We start from the raw sequence: 26,583 nt of genomic DNA, 5'->3' as shown, positions 1-26,583 counted from the left end.
TGAGTGACTAGACAGAAACTCTTATACTCGTTTACCAAGTAGGTCCATTGTAGTTATGTGCGAGTGGGTTTGTCTTTTTTACCTTGCTAAATGGAGAGGCGTGTAAGTTTGCTTTGATGATATTATCTAACAACATTTTGTTTGACAATTAATTCGCTTGACTCCTGGTACAAAGATAGATATTGGACACGCTAACGGCTTAGTCATTACTTTTACATTCCTGATCGTAACAAAAGTATGGAAAATCACCCGCCATTTTGGAAAGCCAAGTTGTTTTCTCCAGTCGTATTGATACGAGAGAAACCGACTTACCAAACAGTTCGAGATGAAATCGGTTTGGAACAACGTCACTGCAACTCTTGTAACACAGTTTGCAGTCAGTTTCAAGACTTGCCATTAGATTTAACAAAGAGAGGAAAGGATTCGGCAGCTGGAATGCCAGACCACTGTGGACCGTTTGAAAATTATACCACTTCTGAACGCTTTAACAATTACTTATCAAGAACTGGAAATCCTTGCATAAATTATCAGTCTGTAGCTGGTTTTCACGGCTCCGTTCAGGAATACCCGTTGTGTAGAGAACAACCAAACGTTTCTGAAGATTTTTGCATAAAACGAACAGAATGGGAATGTGACAGTACTTCCAATCAGCGTGTGACGGAAACGGATCCTAACCAAACGAAGTCTCGACTTTCTTCTTTTTGTCTTGACGTCCAGGGTATTGATTGTAGTAAAACCCCGTACGGTACTTACAATCATCGTCATAAGTTGCCAGGAAACCAAACGAACTTTTCCAGTGTTTTGCCATTTCGGAATATGCAATGGAAAAGTGATAGACTCTCCATGCCTAATTATGATTCCTCGGTGTTGTCTTCCAAAACAAACTGCATGGTGAAAAGGACGGGGAGAGTCAAGGCTGTTGAGAAACTGAAGAGTTTTGGGTGTCCGTATTGTGAGGTGACCTGCAGTAACAGGGGTCAATTACTGGGTCATATAAGAATACATACAGGTAGGTTATACATATGATTATCAGATGATGACGAATTAATGATGATGATGATATATGTTTAGATTCGTAGTTAGTTTTAATAACGACTAACGATGATGATGATGATGAGGAGGAGGAGGAGGATTTTACTAAATATAATTTCGTTATTTTGAACTGGTGCATCCATTCTTATCTCTTTGATGAAACTTGCAAAACAATTTGTTTTAATCATTTTTGACGAAGTCACGGACTACACATGACGGGTACCACCGGTAGTGAAGGATATGCTCATTTTTCGCGAACACCTGATATCATCACTGTTTTGACAGTGATTCATAAGTGCATGCCGTCACAGTATGGAAGTGGCAGTCCTCTTTGTGGTGGACAAAATGATGTCTTGTCCAGTAAAGGATCTCCCCTGGAGTGGCAGTCCTTCTATAGACGAAACACCAGATCAAGATTCGTGGAATCGACCACTATTTTAATTCAAATACTCATTCGACTGCATTGTGCAGATATGGTCTTGACCACGATTACTCTTTTGTTTTGTTTAACGACACCACTAAAGCACATTGATTTATTAATCATCGGCTATTGGATGTCAAACTTTATGGTAATTTTGACTTAGTCTTAGAGAGGAAACCCACTCAATTTTCCCATTATTAGCAAAGGATCTTTTATATGCACCATCCAACAGACAGGATAGTACATACCACGGCCTTTGATATACCAGTCGTGGTGCACCGACTGGAACGAGAAATAGCCCAATGGGCCCACTGACGGGGATCGATCTCAAACCGACCGTGCATCAAGTGAGCACTTTTCCACTGGGCTACGTCCCGCCCCAATTAGTGTATCAGCTAGTGGGGTCCTCGTGTGCAAAAAATGTACCCTAAATTTTGAAGGTGACCACTTCCCTTAACAGAAAAACTTGGTTACCATTTCTATAACCCGGCAATAAGTGAGAAAATGGTGCCTATATTTTTTTTTTTTTTTTTTTGGGGGGGGGGGGGGGGGGGGCAATTATTAGGGGTAGGGGAAATGAAAATGTCTATTATTTTGCAGTCTTTCACCCTAGAAACAACAATGATCCCGCAAAATGTCGTCTTGAGATACTCCAGAGATGCACTTAAAAGACTTTGTGGTGGCAATAGGTAACCTGGATACAGTGATTGATAAAGCAGAAGCCTATCTGACACAGGTACTTAATAAAGGAACAACAATAAAAACCATGAACCAGATCCGAAGCCTAAGGTATCATCATGCCAAGTGGTCATGTTTGGATGGCCTGCCACTCACAAGTCATGCCATTAGGTTGCACATTGCGAGAGCCTACTTTGCTACAAACGAGATGGTGTCCCTCCTCTCATCATGCAAACCCCTTGACCCAAGACAGTTTGGTTTTGAACTTATTGATGATCTTCTGGTCCCTATCAGGGAGAACAATCCAATTCCCGAAGACCTTGCAATCCACTGCATATGTCAAAAGTGTGGCACGCAGAGATGTCCTTGCCGCTGGTCTAAAAAGTTCCTGTTGTACATTTTGTACTTGTCAAAGTGACTCGGAAAAGTCAGGATGTCAAAAGCTGAGTGACTAATTCACAAGTATAGATACATACGCATTTCTAAACCAGAATCACATTGGTATCATAAAACGTGATTACTTACTAGATTAGAGTGGCAGTTTTCATTTATTGTTTAAGCCCTATGGTGGTCATTAAGTACATTCCATTCATATCTGTAGTTTTCTGTATGTGTTTCAAAAAGTTAGACCCCAGGAGAGGACAAAACTATGGATCTGACGTGCTGTTAGGTATTTTGCACAGAAGGGTAAACTTTTCACTTGACCCAAATTTCCATGACCTTTTGACCTCTAGTGACCTCATTATTGACCCAATCTCCATAAAGGTAATATCATATGAAAGAGTATTCCAAGACAAACATTTTAAAGAATAATTTGTTCATCTAGCGTGAACGGGCGTGAAATAATAGCCATTTACGTTTCCATGCAAGAAATCGTTTAAGCGGTTGCCAAAAGTGATCAAATAGAAAGTAGACTGTTTTCCATTTTGTGCTGTTTTAATTTTTTGCAATAAAGTACACTTTATTGATATTAGTTTGTTACTTGGCACCTATGGTGATAGATTAGACCCTCAGAGATGGTAAAATATGAATATGACATGTTCTGTGGGGTATGTTCCAGAGATAAGTAAGATTTTCACTTGACCCATATTTTCGTGACCTTTGACCAATAGTGACCTCATTATTGACCCAATCTCCATAAAGGTAATATCATATGAAAGAGTATTCTAAGACCGACATTTCAAGGGGTAATTAGTATATCTAGGATGAACAGACGTGAAATAATAGCCATTTAAGTTTCTATACAGGAAATCATTTTTAAGTGGTTGCTAAAAGTGATCAAATTGAAAACAGACTGTTTTCCATTTTGTGCTGTTATAATTTTTTTGCAATAAAGTACACTTTATTGATATTATTGTGTTACTTGGCACCTATGGTGATGGATTAGACCCTCAGAGAGGATGAAATATGGATATGGCATGTTCTGTGGGGCATGTTCCAGAGATAGGCCAGATTTTCACTTGACCCACATTTTCGTGACCTTTGACCTCTAGTGACCTCATTCTTGACAAAATCAACATAATTTGCATATCATTTTAAAGAGCGTCTCAAGACCGACATTTTGCGGGGTCGTTGTTGTTTCTAGAGTGAAAGACTGCAAAATAATAGTCATTTTCGTCGGATCCCCCCCCCCCCCCCCAAAAAAAAAAGGCGCCATTTTCTCACTTATTGCCGGGTTATGGAAATGGTAACCAAGTTTTTCTGTTAAGGCAAGTGGTCACCTTCAAAATTCCAGTGGGTAACTTATGGTAAATTTTTTGCACACGAGGACCCCCCTAGCTGATGCATTAAATAGTTATTTAGTTGCTAGTGATTATTCTGTTTACAAGTTATATCTTGTCTTTTAGGCGAACGGCCTTACACGTGCCCAGAACCTGGATGCCAGAAGAGTTTCATTCGTAACGAGGAACTGACACGTCATCGACGGATACACACAGGCGAACGTCCATATTCATGCGCGAATTGCGGCAAAGCATTCACAAGAAAGGACCATTTAAACAAACATATAAAAATACACATAGAGAACAATGTGTATTTTCGAGAAAACATTCGTGATGGCCCGAAATATCTTACCAAGTTGTAACCAAATCTTACAGCATATTAATTTATGCAAGTGCTAAAATCATTACAATAAATGATGACTATTTTACATCGCTGCGATTTTCTACGAATGAAGCTAGAACTATTCTGTACGAACATGATGTCATGATTTCATGATTTAGACCCACTTATTCAATCAATCAATACTTTGACCTCGTACTTACATCCACAAGAGATTCAAGCACGTCTGTCGTAGGTACATCCGCCAATTCCCGGCGGTGTGTCGAAGTCAAGGGCGCACTTATTTAGCTGTTCGGATAACTGTGATTTAATGTATAAACAATACTAATCTGAGAACCAATCTGATTAAAATCAGCTCCACTGGGTTTTTAATTATATACTGACACACAATGAAAACGCAAAACAGATATTTTTCAATATTTTGTTGTGATTAATAAAAAAATATATTTATTGGACTTAAAATAACAATTTATGAGAGGAAGATGGTGGATGATTACCATTCTGGAGAGCAAACTGTAGTCTCGCAGCACGATGTCGCGGTGTCATGATGTTACCGTTGTACGGGCGTCTGCATCTGAGTCCAGCCGTTCCGAGTCGACGGATGACCGTCATCGGATGGATAGGCCTTCCATGACGTCCTATCGTGTTGCTGTCATCGTCGTAGTTCTGAACCGGTCACGGAGGAAGTGTCGTCGAATCTGCCGATCTTGGCGTGGGGTCGTAACGGGACGTTGACCAGGTCGAGGTCGATCACGGACACTCCCGGTCTGTTGATGACGTACAACAAGTCGTCCAATAGTTGATGGATGGACTCTGAAGGTCCTAGCAACTTGGCTTTGCGAAATCCCCCCTTGAACCATGCCCAACGTTCGCTCCCTTTGTTCTTCTCGGAGTCGTGGCATTCTTAATATGACGAGGAATATGACACCGTTACGTGACTTTTATGTGTCCACATACTGGCATTTCACGTGCATTGCATGCAGCATGATTGAGCATGTAGTGAACGCATTTCACACCATTTTATGTGTTTCTGCTATTGTATGTGTAACGAGAACAAAACCAGGATTAAAACCCAGACAAAAGTACCAATCAATGGCTTCCTCTCATAAATTGTTATTTTAAGTCCAATAAATATAATTTTCATTAATCACAACAAAATATAGTGTGTCAGTATATATATAGTAGAGGCCAGTGCAGCTGATTTTAATGAGATTGTTTTAGAACGCTAAAATTTAGTTTGTCGCAAGTTCGGGTTACATTTCTTTTTCTCTCTCTTTTTTTCTTCTTTTTTTTGTTTGTTTTTTATTTGTTTGTTTTTTTTGTTTACTTTATGAATATAGGCGACTTAAGTTTTATTTTTCAAATAATAACAAAAAGTTACCTTAAAATAATTGTTTATAATACAACCTGTCACTTGATATTCCTGGCTGATATATCGTTCATTTCACAGAAGGGGCGGGATTTAACTCAGTCGGTTGAGTGCTTGCCTGAGGTGTTTGCGTCGCAGGATCGAATCATGTCGGTGGATCCATTCAACTGATTGGATTTTTCCTCGTTCCAACCAGTGCACCACAACTGGTCAAAGGCCGTGGTATGTGCTTTCCTGTTTTTGTGGGAAAGTGTATATAAAAGATCCCTTACTACTAATGGACATTTGTAGCGGGTTTCTTCTCTAAGACTATGTCAGAGTTACCAAATGTTTGACATCCAATAGCCGATGATTAATTAATCAATGTACTCTAGTGATGTCGTTAAACAAAACAAACTTTATTAACTTAAACCGATGCTCCGCCAATGAACTACGTAAACATTTCATATTCGTTGCTTATATTTAATTCAAAAGGCTATATCTGGTCTCCCAAGCAAGCGCCCTATACCTACTACTATAGTGAATGACATCCGGCCCGGTTGCAGTCTTGTTTATTATAATTCGCACAATCTGATTAAAATTAGCTCCTTTGGGTCTATCAGTAGATCTAACAGCATTGCATGGACTCCCATGTCCAGGTGACATTTCATCTATAAATAACAATTTAAATATCGACCAATCACACTTCGCCTTTTATAGCGTTATTCGGGAGCATACAAATTCTAAAAATACCGGGCGAGACTATTTATGCAATAGGCGAACTTGTTGGTCTATTTCAACATTGATAAAACAGGGGGGAAAGTGCAGTAATAAACTCTGGATTGTATACTAGTATAAACAGATTTTATGGCTATACCATCACGGGGTTTTTTTCTTCAAATTTTATATTGCAATTAGTTTCCGGCATACTTCATAATTCACCCGAATCATTTTGTATACCCTCGGCGTAATCCCAAATGTTTTCAAATCTTTTCAAATCACTGGCATGATTTTGCAAGTGAGGTTTTGATTGGTCGAATGAAAGGTCAACTGGACATGAGCTTCAACGGGCTGCTGTTAGATCCACATGTAATAGCAGGGCCGTACCCTGACCAAAATCCATGGGGGGGCACTAAATTTTATAAATAATTTTTAACATACTATAAAGATTAAACATTTCTATGCTATTACTGGAGATATATAAAAAAAAAGAAAAAAGGACAAGATTCTCGGGGGGGGGGCAGCTGCCCCCCCTGCCCCCCCCCGGAGGGTACGGCCCTGAATAGTGGAGCTAATATAGTCGGAGAGGGTGTGTGGTCACCGGTTCACCTACTGCCCCAATGGCCCCAATACTATGAAAAATAGGTCCGTAGGGTCTTACGACCCCTTTAATTGAACATCAAAGGATAACTGGCTTCTTCTAATATGTACAGTTGTATTCGAAAGCATGCTATAGATGTAAATATATTCAAACGTTCGCACTGGACTGAAATCTTATAAATGGTGGAAACCCACAAGGCAAATACTTGTCAGTCTGATTGTAACGGCCTGCCAAGTAATGTTACCCGCACTTGACGAGTATTACCAGCGGAAGATCTGGGGGAGGGGGATTTAGCGATGCGCTCCCCTTCCTAATCCGTTACAAGTGTCATACTTATTTTTTTTTGCCTGTAACTAATTAATGCTAATTTGCCGATTGTTCTACAAAGAGCTTTGTTTTGTTGAGGGGGTGCACCCCATCCCAAAAGCATCTAGAATAAGCCCTAATTTATCAGAAATATGTTTTTGTTTAACGACAGTACTAGAGCACATTAATTAATCAATTGGCTATTGGATGTCAAACATTTGGCAATTCTGACACGTAGTCATCAGAGAAAACCCGCTACATTTTTCATAATGCAGAAAGGGATCTTGTATATGCATGCATTTTCCCACAGCCAGGAAAACACATACCACGTTCAGTTGTGGTCCACTGGTTGAAACGAGAAAAATCTCAGTCAGCTGAATGGATCTACCGAGATTCTGCGACGTAAGCACTTCAAGCGAGCACTCAGCTGCCTGAGCTAAATCCTACCCCTCCCTCCTTCCGCCCCCCCCCCCCCCCTTTCAGTGTTTCACAGAAAACATCTAGGCTGTTGGTAAAAGTCCTTCAGATGATCTCAGAGGGCGTGCGGTTAACTCGTAACGTTGGGTATGTTTGCGCGTTGTAAATATAAAGTATGTTGTATATTATTATTAATACAAAGGTGTTCTCAGCATTGCCTGCTTCTGTCTACAGCACTGTTAGGTTAAACCCACCATTGATGAAGATATTCTTTTTTCTTCTTTTTTTTTCTTTGTTAAATTCCGTTACAAGTGTATGAGCTGCAGGCAGTTTTTTTTTTCGAACAAAATTTGATGTATGGTGACTTCAATGTACGTTTACAATATTTGAAAACATACTTTACTGAATTCGAATAAATCATTCAGTTCAGTAAATTATAATCCATCCCATCCTCATACAAAATGTAGTTTTTTTGGTTGGTTTGTTTGGGGGGTTTTTTGGGTGGGGGGGGGTTGGGGGTTTTTTGTAAATATTTTCAGTTTGGTTTGACCTAAGAAGAAAAGTAAAAGTGTTTTGGAAATAACAAAAAAAAGAAGCTATTTTTGTGTGCAATTTAGAAAACAATCGGCTCAGAAATAAATAACTTGTAGTAAATTCCATAGCATGAAAAAAGGCTATAAATAATAAAAATATGGTTTGAACAGGGGAAAATAAAACATTCAAATTATAAAAGCATAAGATGTAATCAACCGTACAAAAAAGTATTTCTACAAATAGTCGCAAATGTTTACCTCGGTAATACGGCACGGGCGGGACGTAGTCCAGTGGTACAGCGTTCGCTTCATGCGCGGCCGATCTAGGAGCTATCCCCGTCGGTGGGCCCATTGGGCTATTTTTCGTTCCAGCCAGTGCACCACGACTAGTATATCAAAGGCCGTGGTATATATATATATATATATGAAGAGTTCAGGCGCAAAACGCGATATAAACCATTTTCTTTCTTTTTTTAGTTAAAGCCATTATTGTATATCAGTAAGGGCTAATCGTAGGTCCGCTGATTTGCCGCAAAACGCGATTGATCCTTATGAAATAGCATTGGGTGAATCCCGTTTTTTTTTTTATTATATCAAAACGCGATATACGCCAATTAAAAAAAAATCACTTTTACTGAAAATCAAAATATGGGTATATCGCGTTTTGCGCCTAAAATCTTCACATATATATATATATATATATATATATATATAAATTACCAAATGTTTGACATCCAATAACTGATGATTAATTAATCAATGTGCTCTAGTGGTGTCGTTAAACAAAAAATAAAAAATAATAAGGCAATTACATTATAATTGTAATCGTTGTCCTGCAATTTCGAGCAGTGGCAGTCCTCAAGAAAAACCAGGATGTTACGTATAACATCATAGTCCCGACGATTGACAGTCTTCCCACAGGGAAAACCAGGTTGTTACCTTTATCGTCCTATAGTCCGCCGGAGTGAGTCTTTCCACAGGGAAAACCAGGTTGTTACCTTTATCGTCCTATAGTCCGGAGGAGTGACAGTCTTCCCACAGGGAAAACCAGGTTGTTACCTTTATCATCCTATAGTCCGCCGGAGTGACAGTCTTCCTACAGGGAAAACCAGGTTGTTACCTTTATCGTCCTATAGTCCGCCGGAGTGACAGTCTTCCCACAGGGAAAACCAGGTTGTTACCTTTATCGTCCTATAGTCCGGAAGAGTGACAGTCTTCCTACAGGGAAAACCAGGTTGTTACCTTTATCGTCCTATAGTCCGCCGGAGTGACAGTCTTCCCACAGGGAAAACCAGGTTGTTACCTTTATCATCCTATAGTCCGGAGGAGTGACAGTCCTCCTACAGGGAAAACCAGGTTGTTACCTTTATCGTCCTATAGTCCGCCGGAGTGACAGTCTTCCCACAGGGAAAACCATGTTGTTACCTTTATCGTCCTACAGTCCGCCGGAGTGACAGTCTTCCCACAGGGAAAACCAGGTTGTTACCTTTATTGTCCTATAGTCCGCCGGAGTGACAGTCTTCCCACAGGGAAAACCAGGTTGTTACCTTTATCGTCCTATAGTCCGGAGGAGTGACAGTCTTCCTACAGGGAAAACCGGGATGTTATGTATATCGTTCTAGTCTCAAAGAGTGGCAGTCTTCTTACAGGGAAAATCAGGACGTTACGTATATTGTCCTAGTCCCGAAGAGTGGTAGTCTTCCTACAGGGAAAGACAGGATGTTACGTATATCGTACTGCAGTCCCGAGGAGTGGCAATCTTCTTACAGGGAAAACCAGGATGTTACGTATCTCGTCCTACAGTCCAGATGAGTGGTAGTCTTCCTATAGGGAAAACCGGAATGTATGTCGTCTTAGTCCCTAGGAGTGGCAGTCCTCAGAAAAAAAAGAGGATTTTGCATATATTGTCGTCCTAGTCCGATGAGTGGCAGTCATCATACAGGAAAAAAACCTGGATGTATATTTTTAGTCCTGGTGAGTGGCAGGTGGCCTATGTGGGAAAAACAGGATGTATATTATCATCCTATAAAGTTACCTACAGGGAAGGTCAGAATCGACGAGTGGCAATCCTCATATGTACAGTCACACATCTAACAGTGATTCATGAGTGCATCTACGGCTTTTGTCAAAATATATTTAAGAATTTGCAGAATTATACAGAGACACAATTTTGAATCTGTTCATTTTTTGTCTTTGTTGTTTACAGTTTATTCATATAGCCATGTTTATCATCAAAACTACTGTTATCAGTTGTAATCCTCAGTAATCGTCATTTCCATTAAATTAAAGGTACTTCGCCGTCAATATTACTTGAGCAATATTCTGTGAACTTGAACTGGTGAAGTAAAGTTCCTGGTTTGAAATATTCTCTGCATATTCATGTGCTCCTTCAGTTGTCCCATTGTTTACGGAATCTGTAGAAAGGTTTTAAGTGCCTGTAGATAATTTACTTAATGAATATTTTATAACTTTTCAAGATGTTCTTGTTCCTATTTTATGTCGTTTGTTTAATGTCATATTTGAAAGTGGAAACTTTCCACACAGCTGGTCAGAAGGTATAATTATTCCATTGTATAAAAAAGGAGATGCTACTAACCCGAATAGTTATAGAGGTATAACACTGATCAGTTGTCTTGAGAAAATATTTACCAACTAAAGACAAATGGACTTAAAATTACAATATAATCCATGTGGGGTTTTTTTCCCCAGTGCCCCCTTTCTTTTCTCTCCTTTGATTTCCATCTCATTTCTTCCTGATCTGGCAACTCCTTCTATCTTTCAACTTCTTTCGCGGTCCATCTCCATATCCCAGTCCCTCCAACCGCGACAGATGCTTGTCTCTTGTGGCTATATGTGCCACACACCTGTTCCCCATCAGCTTTTAGCTGTGGGCTTAGTCTGACCACTTCGGGGAGTGTTCAGTAGTTACTTCTGGCATTGTTAAGAGGCACTTGTAACCACTTACTATGCACCCCTACTACCGGCGATCGTTAGTTAGTGCCGTGGGTCAGACCAGCTTTATTAGCGGCACAGGACGAGGATGCCAGGTGGGTGCAGGGAAATACATATAATCTAAGTGGTTGATAGTTTTAATTATTTTGGATTAACGTTAAATTGCAATGGTAAATTTACAAAAACACAAAAATTAACTGCTTTACAAGGCAGAAAAACCATAGATCATATCCTCAGACTATGTAATAATCTATCACTTAATAAGGAAACACAGTTACATGTGTTGATACTCATATATCTAGTGTGTTAAATTATTGTGGTGAAGTATGGGGTTTTGACCCAGCTCATGAAGTAGAAAAAGTTCATATGGATTTTTGTAAAATAATATTGAATGTGAAAAAAGGTACAATGAATGCTGCCGTGTTAACAGAATTAGGAAAATTGTCTCTACATATAGTACGTAAAGTAAGAATTGTTAAATATTGGTTGAAGCTTTTAGAAACAAATAATTGTACCTTGAAATCAATATATGATGATATGTTAGAAAGTCAGGAATCTTTTAACTGACTACACTATGTAAAACATTTATTATTTTCTTTAGGATTTGGAGTTGTATGGTTTAACCAGCAAGTTGACAATCATGTAATATTTATAAAAAGAGTTAAAATGTGCCTGTCAGATCACTGTATTCAAGAAATAGACAAATTGTTGAACAATTCACAAAAATGTAATATTTTAAGGGATTTAACAGATACATTTTGTTTACAATATTATCTGAGGATATCATTATCTATTTGTTATTCATCTCTTATCACAAAATTTCGTGTTTCATCGCACCAATTACTCACTGAACAAGGAAGGTATTGTGGAATAGAACGATCACAGAGAAAATGTTGTATGTGTAACCGGGATAACATTGAAGATGAATTTCATTTTATTTTAATATGTCCATTGTATTTGCATATTTGCATATTGTATGTAAAAAACACTACTGGTTAAGACAATCTGTTTTTAAATTAATACCGTTACTGTCAGTTCAGAATAGAAAACAACTTTGTGACCTTGGAAAAGACTTAAAATATGCATTACATTTAAGATCGCAACATGTATAACTGTCCATCCTCCAAATACACATGCACTTGTTTGTGTTTATGCTGATGGTTATTTATATATGACTTATAATATTTTATATACTTGTATGCCCATGAGCCACACGGCTTAAAGTAAATAAACTACCACTACTACTGTCATGTGCTATTAAGTGGCAGTTCTCCTACAGGCGGAGTTGGAACCATATATCATGGTCAAGATCATCTCTACTTAGTAGGCAAAACACCTGACAGTCGGTCATGGCTGCATATCCTCACGACTATCACATCATCTTTTGGAATCAGTCTTGTGCACCAATACGGCGTAGATAGAATATGCTAATGACAGATTCATAATCGTCATGTATATTAGGCCTACGGCTTCTATTACAAACTTTAAAAAATTGTATTGTTTTTGACGTATTATTGGCAGATAGATTAACGCCTATTATTGTCAATTTTCTCTGGGAAAATCCACTCCTCCTAAGCTTCTTTTTCCAGGCAAGATTCTTTTAATTTATCTTGCAGTTGATCGAATTTCTGCAAGCATATTTGTATCTGATTTATAACGTTTGACTCGACATGGCCATTCCATTCTTTGTTATGATACCCGATTCCCGTCATTGAACACTGGAATAACAAACTCTTTACTGGCATACGTTTTAACGTCTGAAAGTGAACAGAACACTGAAATGTCTTTATAAAAACGACACCTGGAATCTTTCACAAAATGTTCATCTATCAACAGTAAACTTTAACAAAACAAAGAATAAATTAATATTATTCGTCCACGTAAAGTGCCTAAATTATGCCAGGGAGTAGTTGTTTTCGGCTGTCTTGCCCAGCGTTTATTGGAAGCCTGGCGCTTATTAGAGGCCTTGCGTTTATTTTGTTGCAAAGTGTTATAGTCCTGGCACTTATTAGAGGCCCGGCGTTTATTTTGTTGCAAAGTGTTACAGACCCGGCTCTTGTTAGAGGAAATACGGTATTTGACATATTACAGAGTACTCTGCAGTTTAAGAGCCAGAATAGGCGGCGTTTAGTTTGGACTGTTATAGATAAAATCGCACTCTAGTCTACCACACGTCCTTCTAGATCTCGAACGGCTTTCGTATTAAGATGGAGAATAGTAATAGTGAACGGAAATGAAATATGTACACTTAAAGTGACAGACTCTAGTTTCTAAACACTATAGTCTACGACATATTTTTTTACTATTAAAGCCGTTTTTGATAATTTAAATTAGAATTTTTTACATTTTGTTATTTAGAATATTAATTTGCGTACACCTGAAATGGTTCTGGTCAGCCAGGTTTTTGAAATATCCCAAAATGCATTTTTCATAATTCTAAAAACGCACGTTCGTCTGAGAAGAAATGGTTATCAAGACAAGTTCTAGTTATTTTTGACGGCATTTCCCTGTTTACACATCACATCTCTGTAATAAGTGTATCCAAATGTGTTACAGGTTTCTAGATTAACTAAACTTTGTGTCCATTTTCACGGGCTGAAACTAGGGTCTGTCCCTTTAAATACACTGTGTGTGCGTGCATGCGTGCGCGTGCGTGTATTAGTTGCTTGTACTGTTGATAATAATACGGATTGTGGTTTAGTGCATAGCTGTATGCAATGTTTCATGGTGCTAAGTCCAACACGACATTCTTTTTTACATAGTTATAAGGTCATTTTCAGTTTCACTTTTCCAAATTCACAGAATCCATTGCGACTCTGCGTTATGGTATTGACGTTGAATAAACACCCATTCCACCGTTAGTAGTAAAATTGGCCCAAACTTTGTAATCACCCAAGCGATTTTGCCTGTGGTGCTAGTCAAATAGTGGTAATGACAACTTTCAAATGAGCACACACAAATGAGCCGGAGATGTTTATCTTGATGAGCAAGTAATGATGTATCTCTTTGAAATTAAAGGCAAAGGTTAGTGATTATATATATATATATATATATACATACTCAACTATTTCATTCCCGAGCGTAACCCTTTCTGATCTGTGTATACTTTGGTTTAGTTTCTAGAGGGCTACCGTATAAAATGCTTTGGACAACAAAAGAAATAAAATTGGTAGCATATGCAACCAAATTTGTCCAACATTGTGGGTAGCGTATAACATTCCAAATATGCGTCTAGCTCTCTTGCAGTCAGAGTACTCGAGCTACGTTGTGGGATGATAAAAATAAAAAAAAACATTCTGAAAGTACTGCTAAATAATACATGTCCCCTACCGGGCCCCCATTTATTTTTTGTATCTCCTAAGTTTAAGGCCCATAACTGTCAAAAATGGGTAAATCGCCATAAAAGTTCAACTTGATCTGTAACAGTACCTGATAAAGCTATACACAAAATATCATCTCAATATCTGAAGGCATTGCCAAAAAAATAAGTCAGGAAAACAAATTTACATATCTCCCAAGTTTAAAGACTTTAACTTTGTGAACCGGCCTTGGTGGCGTCATGGCAGGCCATCGGTCTACAGGCTGGTAGGTACTGGGTTCGGATCCCAGTCGAGGCATGGGATTTTTAATCGAGATACCGACTCCAAACCATGAGTGAGTGCTCCGCAAGGCTCAGTGGGTAGGTGTAAACCACTTGCACCGACCAGTGATCCATAACTGGTTCAACAAAGGCCATGGTTTGTGCTATCCTGCCTGTGGGAAGTGCAAATAAAAGATCCCTTGCTGCCTGTCGTAAAAAGAGTAGCCTATGTGGCGACAGCGGGTTTCCTCTAAAAACAGTGTCAGAATGACCATATGTTTGACGTCCAATAGCCGATGATAAGATAAAAAATCAATGTGCTCTAGTGGCGTCGTTAAATAAAACAAAACTTTACTTAACTTTAACTTTGTGAACTATTGGTAAATTGCCATGAAAGGGAAACTTGATCTGTAACAGTACATGATAAATATATACACAAAATTTTAGCTCAATATCTAAAGGCTTTGTGAAAAAAAATCCAGAAAACTATATGTGGGACAGACAGATGGACAGACATATAGATGGATGGATAGACAGACAGAAGAACAGAGATGAAACCTATAATCCCCTCCGGTTGGACTGGTAGAGACTACAAAAACCCAACCAAAACTTATTAGTTAAATATAGTGTAGTTTTCATGTTTATAGCAAAAATAAAGTAGCAAAAGCACAACATTGATAATTAAAGCACCATTTATTTGTTTAAACATGTGAAAGACAATAGGTACATGCACACAAATATTCAAATTCATTATTTCAACATTTATTTAATGATTGTCTGGGGTTTGGGGTTTTTATGTTTATCAGGGGGAAAAAAAATCATCAGCCTAAGATTGTGGATGATTTTTTTTTTTCATACCCAGATGGACATAAAAGAAATAACAGACAATACTTATGATTAAATTTGAAACATACTTAACAATAATAACACTAAAAGTTCATATTTTATTTTAAATTATTTTTTTGGAAGACAAAGTACCAATATAAAGTGACATCATCAGATATGACGTTCCCTGATGATATTTTTACATTCATCAACAAATTAACAAATTCATGTTGCTACAGCTGAACCAATGAGATGATGTCAAACTGTAATGAATGTAACTGAAATTTAATTATAATTATACTGAACAAAATTATGAACATTACATACTAGAACTTCTACATTTTTAAGTCCAGATGTATGATTTTATAAAAATCTTCAGAGTCTAGTTCCATGTTATGTGAATGGGTGAGAGAGACTATTAAAGTGTTAAATCTGGATTCTTAAAATGTTCAGGGAATATTTTGCTTTCGAAATCTTGATTAGCATGATTTCTAGCCAATTGAAAATTGTTTAGCAACTTCTGTTTAATGTTTTAAAATTGTGTAGCAATCTCTTGTAGCAATCTTGTGTAGCGAATCGCGATGTGATACTGAACAAAATGTTCCATAAATGTTTTTTAAGCACAAGACCAGTAGTCTCACCTAGAATATTATTTATCTAGATTTAATGGAATCAAAGACACAGGCAAAAATTTAAAGTGTGTTTTGTTTAATGACACCACTATTGATTTATTAATCATCGGCTATTGGATGTCAAACATTTGGCAATTTTGACTCATAGTAATTGGAGGAAACCCGCTACATTTTTCCATTAGAAGTAACGAATCTTTTACAGTTGTGATGAAATGTTGTAGCAAGGCTTGGAAATTTCTGTCCACAACAGATAAGAAAATAGACATGTCTGTTGTAGGAAGCCTCCGGGGCAATGGCCCCCACCCTCTGCTCTAAACATTATATATTGGTCCCTCCAGCTGAAAGGCAAATTAACAGATGGCTGCTCTCCTCTCCTCCGGTAGTTGGCTGTACAAATGTATTGGCTTAGCATTCCCAGTGCTAAATAAATCTGTCTAGCACCTTAGTGCTGGACGATTTCTACATACGTGTGACATCATAACTCATAGTTTTCAAATTTCATGTTGTATCATTGTTTTAAAAATATTTAAACAAATTAATATTTTCAACTTTATATTTATTGTCAAGTGGTTACATGTTTATGTCATTGCATAAGGTGGACTAAATGTTTCTGCGTATGATTAAAAGAGTTTGTAGGTGAAATGTTTATGAATTGTTCTACAATAAACAAACTGTAGCTAGCTTACAAAATTAATCTTTTGTTACTGTAATTAAATGGGCAAGAAAAAGAATCAATCACCATTGTGGAGGCACATGCATAGGCAAGGCAATTCCAGCCTTTGGGACAAACTATTTTTGTAAGAACCTCAGTAAACATTGGCCCTCACAAAAAACATTTTGTCCCTCAGGTTGGAATTGCCTTATCTATACCTCACAATGGTGATAGATTCTATAAGTATATACATACATATACAGATTACAGATAAAGGAAACCTGTCCACAGATTTATAATTATGCAGTCATCAAAATAAGCATAATGTTTGGTAACCCATGTACAGATTACAACAAAATACAGACTCAGTATGCATGGCTTTAGCTTGCACCAAAGCTGAGGCAATAACCGGTGTGCCCAAATTAAGTACAAACATGCTAATCTTAAAACATTTCACCTTAAAATCAATGGATTGTTAGGCTGTAATTTGATTAAAATAACTTGATATGCTTTTCTGAATATGTACAACTCTTTACCAACTATTATTGTCATTACTGCACTAAAAAGACCTTGATGTGTTCAGAACAGACAAAAAGCCTGTTGTGCCCAAATTAGTGATATCTAAAGTCCTGAGCCAGGAGACCTACATCACATGTCTTAACAACAGACCCAGATGACTGCTTGGATGTCTGGAATGAATTGCTTGATTTGGTATAGAAATAAAACAAGTAAACTATGAGAAAACTACAGTTCACTTGAGAATTTAGCTGACAGTGAAGTACTCTTTTTCACCTTATTCACAAGTAGTAACCTGATAACCTGAATAATCGTACAATCATACAATGAATGAAAGACTCAGCAAGGAACACCAAAACAAAATTTGTCACTGGCTATCAAGAGACGGGACCCGGGAAAGACATGCTCAAAACTCTAGTGGCATATGAGCATGTAAAATATATTGGACTTTGACCATGGTTTTGTAGTTACGACTTGGACATAATGTCCTGCAGATAACTGGCTGACTCTCCTTTCAGCATTGTGGAAATGACATCGGTGAGACCCAGGTCTTTGGCAATCGAGTACTGTGTTTTAACATCCTTGCAGTAGGGAAGTAGTTTCTTGATGTTGGCTATACACTGAGAGGAAGGGCTCCCCATCTGCTGGTACCTGAAAATAATGAATATATAAAAACTTGTTACAGATTTTACACTGAAATCATACTGGAAATGTTTTATTTATTTAACAATGCATTCAACACATTTTATATACGGTTATATGGCGTCAGACATATGGTTAAGGACCACACAGATATTGAGAGAGGAAACCCGCTGCCACTACTTCATAGGCTACTCTTTTTGATTAGCAACAAGGGTTCTTTTATATGCACCATCCCACAGACAGGGTAGTACATACCACAGCCTTTGACATACCAGTCGTGGTGCACTGGCTGGAAACGAGAAATAGCCCAATGAGCCCACCGATGAGGATCGTTCTCAGACCGACCGTGCATCAACCGAGCACTTTACCACTGGGCTACGTCTTGACCCCGAAATCATCCTGGAATACTCAACTTTAAATTTAAAAAGTTTGTTTTAACGATACCACTAGATTTATTTATCATCAGCTAATAGTTCTGACATATATTCTTATTAGTAAACCAGTTATATTCAGAGCCGGTTTATCCTAGTAGGACTAGTAGCACGTGCTACAGGCCCCGCAGTCATGTGTACATTTATTTTCCCCAGGTCATTTTTCTCTCTCTCCCCAAGGGGGTTTCAAAATATATATTCTGGGAAAGGGGCCCCGCTGTTTTTTGTGCTACAGGCCCTGTGGATCCTTAAATTGGATCTGGCTATATTTATCTATTAGCAGCAAGGGATCTTTTACATATACTTTCTCAAACAGAAGAGTACATACCATGGCCGTTGAAATATCAATTATGAGGCACTGGTTGGGGGGGGGGGGGGGGGGTGTGTGTGAGGGGGATCAATTCTACAACTAAACCACAAATCCTTTCCATAGTACTAAAGTTTTCTTTGATTGTGGAATATCAAGCACTTGGTAGATTATTTGAATTAAATTAAACCAGTTCAATCTACATTTTATTGCTGGGTTTTATTTTCATCTTCCGTCATAAGAATACAAACAAAGCATGGGACTTAAAAATAACAAAGTACGTTTTTGAGGTCTCACACATGTGAACGTGATTACTGTACTATGTCTGTAGGCTGAGACAAATGATTATGTCCATAATATTAAGTGCAATTTCATTGCAACAAGTTTCCCCAGGAAGAAAGGAAATGGCCGCTTTATAGCTTTTGCATTGTCTCAAGAAATTCCGATACAATATAACGGTAAACCATAATTAAAATGCGTTAAATAACTTTTGTTTCAGTACACCTCAACCTGAACACATTGATCTATTAATCATCAGCTATTGCATGTCAAACATTTGGTAATTCTGACATATAGTCTTAGAGAGGAAACCCGCTTAATTTTTCCATTAGTAGCAAGGAATCTTTTATATGTACCATCCCACAGAAAGAATAGCACATACCATGGCCTTTGATATATGTCAGTCATGGTACACTGGCTATAACGAGAAATAGCCCAATGCACCCACCGACAGGGATTGATCCTAGACCGACCGTGCATCAAGCGATTGCTTTACCACTGGGCTACGTTCCACCCTATATTTTGAATGACAATTGCATCTTGCTACTTGTAAATTTCAAGCCTTGACTGAAGTGAAAAATACCTATCAACAGCTTCAGCAATCATCGTAGGTGTCAGTCCAATGTGGGACTTGAGATCCTGCAGATAGCGGAAATCGCTATTGACGATCACATTGTTATAAATGGCCGTCACCCAATTAGCCCTCTTGCCATAGGCTTCACTCACTATCAAACACTGACAAAAGAGAAAGTATAATGCTAGGAATCCATGTGTACGTAATGTGTGATGCGTAGTGCTTGATGCATATTGGAAAGATCACTGAGGAGTTCAGAAATTAATGTATTGTGCATATTGCTACACGCATCACGCATTGCGTACATATGAAAGCACTTCAATTGATTTCAATATAAACTGTTGTTTATGTACCACACACTACGCATTATGCACTACGTACACATGGATTCCTGGTTTAACAATGAATTCATTTATCAAGTAAAAAGAGAGACCATCAATTTTTTGTTTTAAATCACATACAGCCAAGGAAAACTTAATTTGTTTTCCAGCAACCAGATTTAGCTTCTGTAAAAACTTTACATAGAGAAAAATTTACCATGTAAGGGTGGAAGCTTATTCACGTTACTAACTTAACCTTCTGACAACTGCAGGCGAGATATTTTGCCTGACATCACGCCAGTCGACATACTGTACAATGTATACAGTACATTCCCCAATTCATATTTCCTGCCAGTTTGCACATGACACTCACCAGAAATAATTATATAACAGGAAACAGAAGACAACTCAGTTTCTGTATCCATAGTTTTTTGTTTTTCAATGGAAAATACCTTGGAATTTTGAGGTCAAAATGTGGGTTTCGACAAGTATTTTTGCTTGACAACAATGGCGGCACGTCGCAGTCATTTTCAGGGGCCAATAGCTAATTGGGACAGCTAATTTGATAATAAATTTGATCGTTTTACCAACAAAGAACATCACCAAATATCAGGATATGAATAATAGTTCTGGGATTTTTCAAAATTCTGGTCTTAGAACTAAAAATTTAATCAATTTAATTCAGATAAATTTCTGGATTAGAGGAAAATAAGTTTAACTTCAGACAGTCTATCATTTGGTCCCATCTTCATATTATCATAGCTGAATTTAAATAACTAATGCAGAATGTTTTACATTTAAAATTTAAAAAGAAATAATTTAATTTAATTTTTTTTTTTTTTAAATCTGATATTATGGAACTAACCTCTGAAAACTTTGGATGTTGGTTTAGGAAGCTTGTTACGCCCTCTGGTGACAAATTGATAAGGATAACTCCTGACGACAGATGTTGCAGCTGTAGTGCAAGAAGTCTGGCCTGTCTGATACACTGCTGGGCTTGTCGGAAACAGTTTTCCTGAAACACAGGTTGGACGTTTCACACTTTATAACATTTTATCCTATATTCAACACATTGCATGTTACACACTTTATAAACAATTTCATCCTATATTCAACACATTAAACATTTTACATTTTATAAAATTCCATCCTTTATTCAACACAATGGACCGTTAACACTTGATAAATTTTCATCCTATATTCAACACATTGGACATATTACACTCTGTAACATTTCATCCTATATTCAACACATTGGACATATTACACTGTAAAATTTCATCCTATATTCAACACATTGGACATATTACACTCTGTAAAATTTCATCCTATATTCCACACATTGGACATATTACACTCTGTAAAATTTCATCCTATATTCCACACATTGGACATATTACACTCTGTAAAATTTCATCCTATATTCCACACATTGGACATATTACACTCTGTAAAATTTCATCCTACATTCAACACATTGGACATATTACACTCTGTAAAATTTCATCCTACATTCCACACATTGGACATATTACACTCTGTAAAATTTCATCCTATATTCAACACATTGGACATATTACACTCTGTAAAATTTCATCCTATATTCAACACATTGGACATATTACACTCTGTAAAATTTCATCCTATATTCAACACATTGGACATATTACACTGTAACATTTCATCCTATATTCAACACATTGGACATATTACACTCTGTAAAATTTCATCCTATATTCAACACATTGGACATATTACACTCTGTAAAATTTCATCCTATATTCAACACATTGGACATATTACACTGTAACATTTCATCCTATATTCAACACATTGGACATATTACACTCTGTAAAATTTCATCCTATATTCAACACATTGGACATATTACACTCTGTAAAATTTCATCCTATATTCAACACATTGGACATATTACACTCTGTAAAATTTCATCCTATATTCCACACATTGGACATATTACACTCTGTAAAATTTCATCCTATATTCCACACATTGGACATATTACACTGTAAAATTTCATCCTATATTCAACACATTGGACATATTACACTGTAAAATTTCATCCTATATTCAACACATTGGACATATTACACTGTAACATTTCATCCTATATTCAACACATTGGACATATTACACTGTAAAATTTCATCCTATATTCAACACATTGGACATATTACACTGTAAAATTTCATCCTATATTCCACACATTGGACATATTACACTCTGTAAAATTTCATCCTATATTCCACACATTGGACATATTACACTCTGTAAAATTTCATCCTATATTCCACACATTGGACATATTACACTCTGTAAAATTTCATCCTATATTCCACACATTGGACATATTACACTCTGTAAAATTTCATCCTATATTCCACACATTGGACATATTACACTCTGTAAAATTTCATCCTATATTCCACACATTGGACATATTACACTCTGTAAAATTTCATCCTATATTCCACACATTGGACATATTACACTCTGTAAAATTTCATCCTATATTCCACACATTGGACATATTACACTCTGTAAAATTTCATCCTATATTCAACACATTGGACATATTACACTTCGTAACATTTCATCCTATATTCAACACATTGGACATATTACACTTCGTAACATTTCATCCTATATTCAACACATTGGACATATTACACTCTGTAAAATTTCATCCTATATTCAACACATTGGACATATTACACTCTGTAAAATTTCATCCTATATTCAACACATTGGACATATTACACTGTAAAATTTCATCCTATATTCAACACATTGGACATATTACACTCTGTAAAATTTCATCCTATATTCCACACATTGGACATATTACACTCTGTAAAATTTCATCCTATATTCCACACATTGGACATATTACACTCTGTAAAATTTCATCCTATATTCCACACATTGGACATATTACACTCTGTAAAATTTCATCCTATATTCCACACATTGGACATATTACACTCTGTAAAATTTCATCCTATATTCCACACATTGGACATATTACACTGTAAAATTTCATCCTATATTCCACACATTGGACATATTACACTGTAAAATTTCATCCTATATTCCACACATTGGACATATTACACTCTGTAAAATTTCATCCTATATTCCACACATTGGACATATTACACTCTGTAAAATTTCATCCTATATTCCACACATTGGACATATTACACTCTGTAAAATTTCATCCTATATTCCACACATTGGACATATTACACTCTGTAAAATTTCATCCTATATTCAACACATTGGACATATTACACTTCGTAACATTTCATCCTATATTCAACACATTGGACATATTACACTCTGTAACATTTCATCCTATATTCAACACATTGGACATATTACACTCTGTAAAATTACATCCTATATTCCACACATTGGACATATTACACTCTGTAAAATTTCATCCTATATTCCACACATTGGACATATTACACTCTGTAAAATTTCATCCTATATTCAACACATTGGACATATTACACTGTAAAATTTCATCCTATATTCAACACATTGGACATATTACACTGTAAAATTTCATCCTATATTCCACACATTGGACATATTACACTCTGTAAAATTTCATCCTATATTCCACACATTGGACATATTACACTCTGTAAAATTTCATCCTATATTCCACACATTGGACATATTACACTCTGTAAAATTTCATCCTATATTCCACACATTGGACATATTACACTCTGTAAAATTTCATCCTATATTCCACACATTGGACATATTACACTCTGTAAAATTTCATCCTATATTCCACACATTGGACATATTACACTTCGTAACATTTCATCCTATATTCAACACATTGGACATATTACACTCTGTAAAATTTCATCCTATATTCAACACATTGGACATATTACACTCTGTAAAATTTCATCCTATATTCCACACATTGGACATATTACACTCTGTAAAATTTCATCCTATATTCAACACATTGGACATATTACACTGTAAAATTTCATCCTATATTCCACACATTGGACATATTACACTGTAAAATTTCATCCTATATTCAACACATTGGACATATTACACTGTAAAATTTCATCCTATATTCCACACATTGGACATATTACACTCTGTAAAATTTCATCCTATATTCCACACATTGGACATATTACACTCTGTAAAATTTCATCCTATATTCCACACATTGGACATATTACACTCTGTAAAATTTCATCCTATATTCCACACATTGGACATATTACACTCTGTAAAATTTCATCCTATATTCCACACATTGGACATATTACACTTCGTAACATTTCATCCTATATTCAACACATTGGACATATTACACTCTGTAAAATTTCATCCTATATTCAACACATTGGACATATTACACTGTAAAATTTCATCCTATATTCAACACATTGGACATATTACACTCTGTAAAATTTCATCCTATATTCCACACATTGGACATATTACACTCTGTAAAATTTCATCCTATATTCCACACATTGGACATATTACACTCTGTAAAATTTCATCCTATATTCCACACATTGGACATATTACACTCTGTAAAATTTCATCCTATATTCCACACATTGGACATATTACACTGTAAAATTTCATCCTATATTCAACACATTGGACATATTACACTGTAAAATTTCATCCTATATTCCACACATTGGACATATTACACTCTGTAAAATTTCATCCTATATTCCACACATTGGACATATTACACTCTGTAAAATTTCATCCTATATTCCACACATTGGACATATTACACTCTGTAAAATTTCATCCTATATTCCACACATTGGACATATTACACTCTGTAAAATTTCATCCTATATTCAACACATTGGACATATTACACTTCGTAACATTTCATCCTATATTCAACACATTGGACATATTACACTCTGTAAAATTTCATCCTATATTCCACACATTGGACATATTACACTCTGTAAAATTTCATCCTATATTCAACACATTGGACATATTACACTGTAAAATTTCATCCTATATTCAACACATTGGACATATTACACTGTAAAATTTCATCCTATATTCAACACATTGGACATATTACACTGTAAAATTTCATCCTATATTCAACACATTGGACATATTACACTCTGTAAAATTTCATCCTATATTCCACACATTGGACATATTACACTCTGTAAAATTTCATCCTATATTCCACACATTGGACATATTACACTCTGTAAAATTTCATCCTATATTCCACACATTGGACATATTACACTCTGTAAAATTTCATCCTATATTCCACACATTGGACATATTACACTGTAAAATTTCATCCTATATTCAACACATTGGACATATTACACTCTGTAAAATTTCATCCTATATTCCACACATTGGACATATTACACTCTGTAAAATTTCATCCTATATTCCACACATTGGACATATTACACTCTGTAAAATTTCATCCTATATTCCACACATTGGACATATTACACTGTAAAATTTCATCCTATATTCCACACATTGGACATATTACACTGTAAAATTTCATCCTATATTCAACACATTGGACATATTACACTCTGTAAAATTTCATCCTATATTCAACACATTGGACATATTACACTCTGTAAAATTTCATCCTATATTCAACACATTGGACATATTACACTCTGTAAAATTTCATCCTATATTCAACACATTGGACATATTACACTCTGTAAAATTTCATCCTATATTCCACACATTGGACATATTACACTCTGTAAAATTTCATCCTATATTCCACACATTGGACATATTACACTCTGTAAAATTTCATCCTATATTCCACACATTGGACATATTACACTGTAAAATTTCATCCTATATTCCACACATTGGACATATTACACTGTAAAATTTCATCCTATATTCCACACATTGGACATATTACACTCTGTAAAATTTCATCCTATATTCCACACATTGGACATATTACACTCTGTAAAATTTCATCCTATATTCCACACATTGGACATATTACACTCTGTAAAATTTCATCCTATATTCCACACATTGGACATATTACACTCTGTAAAATTTCATCCTATATTCCACACATTGGACATATTACACTCTGTAAAATTTCATCCTATATTCAACACATTGGACATATTACCTACTGTAGTATACACTTCGTAACATTTCATCCTATATTCAACACATTGGACATATTACACTCTGTAAAATTTCATCCTATATTCAACACATTGGACATATTACACTGTAAAATTTCATCCTATATTCAACACATTGGACATATTACACTCTGTAAAATTTCATCCTATATTCCACACATTGGACATATTACACTCTGTAAAATTTCATCCTATATTCCACACATTGGACATATTACACTCTGTAAAATTTCATCCTATATTCCACACATTGGACATATTACACTCTGTAAAATTTCATCCTATATTCCACACATTGGACATATTACACTCTGTAAAATTTCATCCTATATTCCACACATTGGACATATTACACTGTAAAATTTCATCCTATATTCAACACATTGGACATATTACACTGTAAAATTTCATCCTATATTCCACACATTGGACATATTACACTCTGTAAAATTTCATCCTATATTCCACACATTGGACATATTACACTCTGTAAAATTTCATCCTATATTCCACACATTGGACATATTAC

At 36.2% G+C, this 26,583-nt stretch overlaps 2 protein-coding genes across 2 annotated transcripts in view; one reads left to right on the top strand and one right to left on the bottom strand.

Moving 5' to 3' along the window:
* Nucleotides 1–63: 63 nt before the first annotated feature.
* On the top strand, nucleotides 64–4,586 carry LOC121378433 (zinc finger protein 112-like). The gene is made up of 2 exons (XM_041506609.1): nucleotides 64–1,009; nucleotides 3,979–4,586. Exons 1-2 carry the CDS (start codon nucleotides 238–240, stop codon nucleotides 4,212–4,214), a joined length of 1,008 nt encoding a protein of 335 aa, XP_041362543.1. The 5' UTR covers nucleotides 64–237; the 3' UTR covers nucleotides 4,215–4,586.
* A 10,988-nt stretch (nucleotides 4,587–15,574) lies between these two features.
* LOC121385985 (spatacsin-like) overlaps nucleotides 15,575–26,583 on the bottom strand; it is a 71,790-nt gene continuing 60,781 nt past the window's right edge. Inside the window, exons 41-43 of the mRNA XM_041516783.1 lie at nucleotides 20,693–20,842; nucleotides 19,517–19,668; nucleotides 15,575–17,925 (exon numbers count right to left, since the gene is read on the bottom strand). Coding sequence (XP_041372717.1) covers nucleotides 17,742–17,925; nucleotides 19,517–19,668; nucleotides 20,693–20,842 — 486 coding nt within the window. The 3' untranslated portion in view covers nucleotides 15,575–17,741. The remainder of the gene's footprint in view (nucleotides 17,926–19,516; nucleotides 19,669–20,692; nucleotides 20,843–26,583) is intronic.

This window comes from Gigantopelta aegis, chromosome 2 (assembly GCF_016097555.1).
Source record: "Gigantopelta aegis isolate Gae_Host chromosome 2, Gae_host_genome, whole genome shotgun sequence".
NCBI classification, from domain to species: Eukaryota; Metazoa; Mollusca; class Gastropoda; order Neomphalida; family Peltospiridae; genus Gigantopelta; species Gigantopelta aegis.
The sequence above is the reverse complement of the archived record's forward strand: the minus strand, read 5'-3'. Positions and strand labels throughout refer to the sequence as shown.

What these genes read in the sequence shown, in the direction of transcription:
- LOC121378433 (XM_041506609.1), top strand. Translation starts at nt 238, where the DNA reads ATGGAAAATCACCCGCCATTTTGGAAAGCCAAGTTGTTTTCTCCAGTC. An exon ending in TCATATAAGAATACATACAG is followed by an intron (nt 1,010 to 3,978) that starts GTAGGTTATACA and finishes CTTGTCTTTTAG; the next exon opens with GCGAACGGCCTTACACGTGC.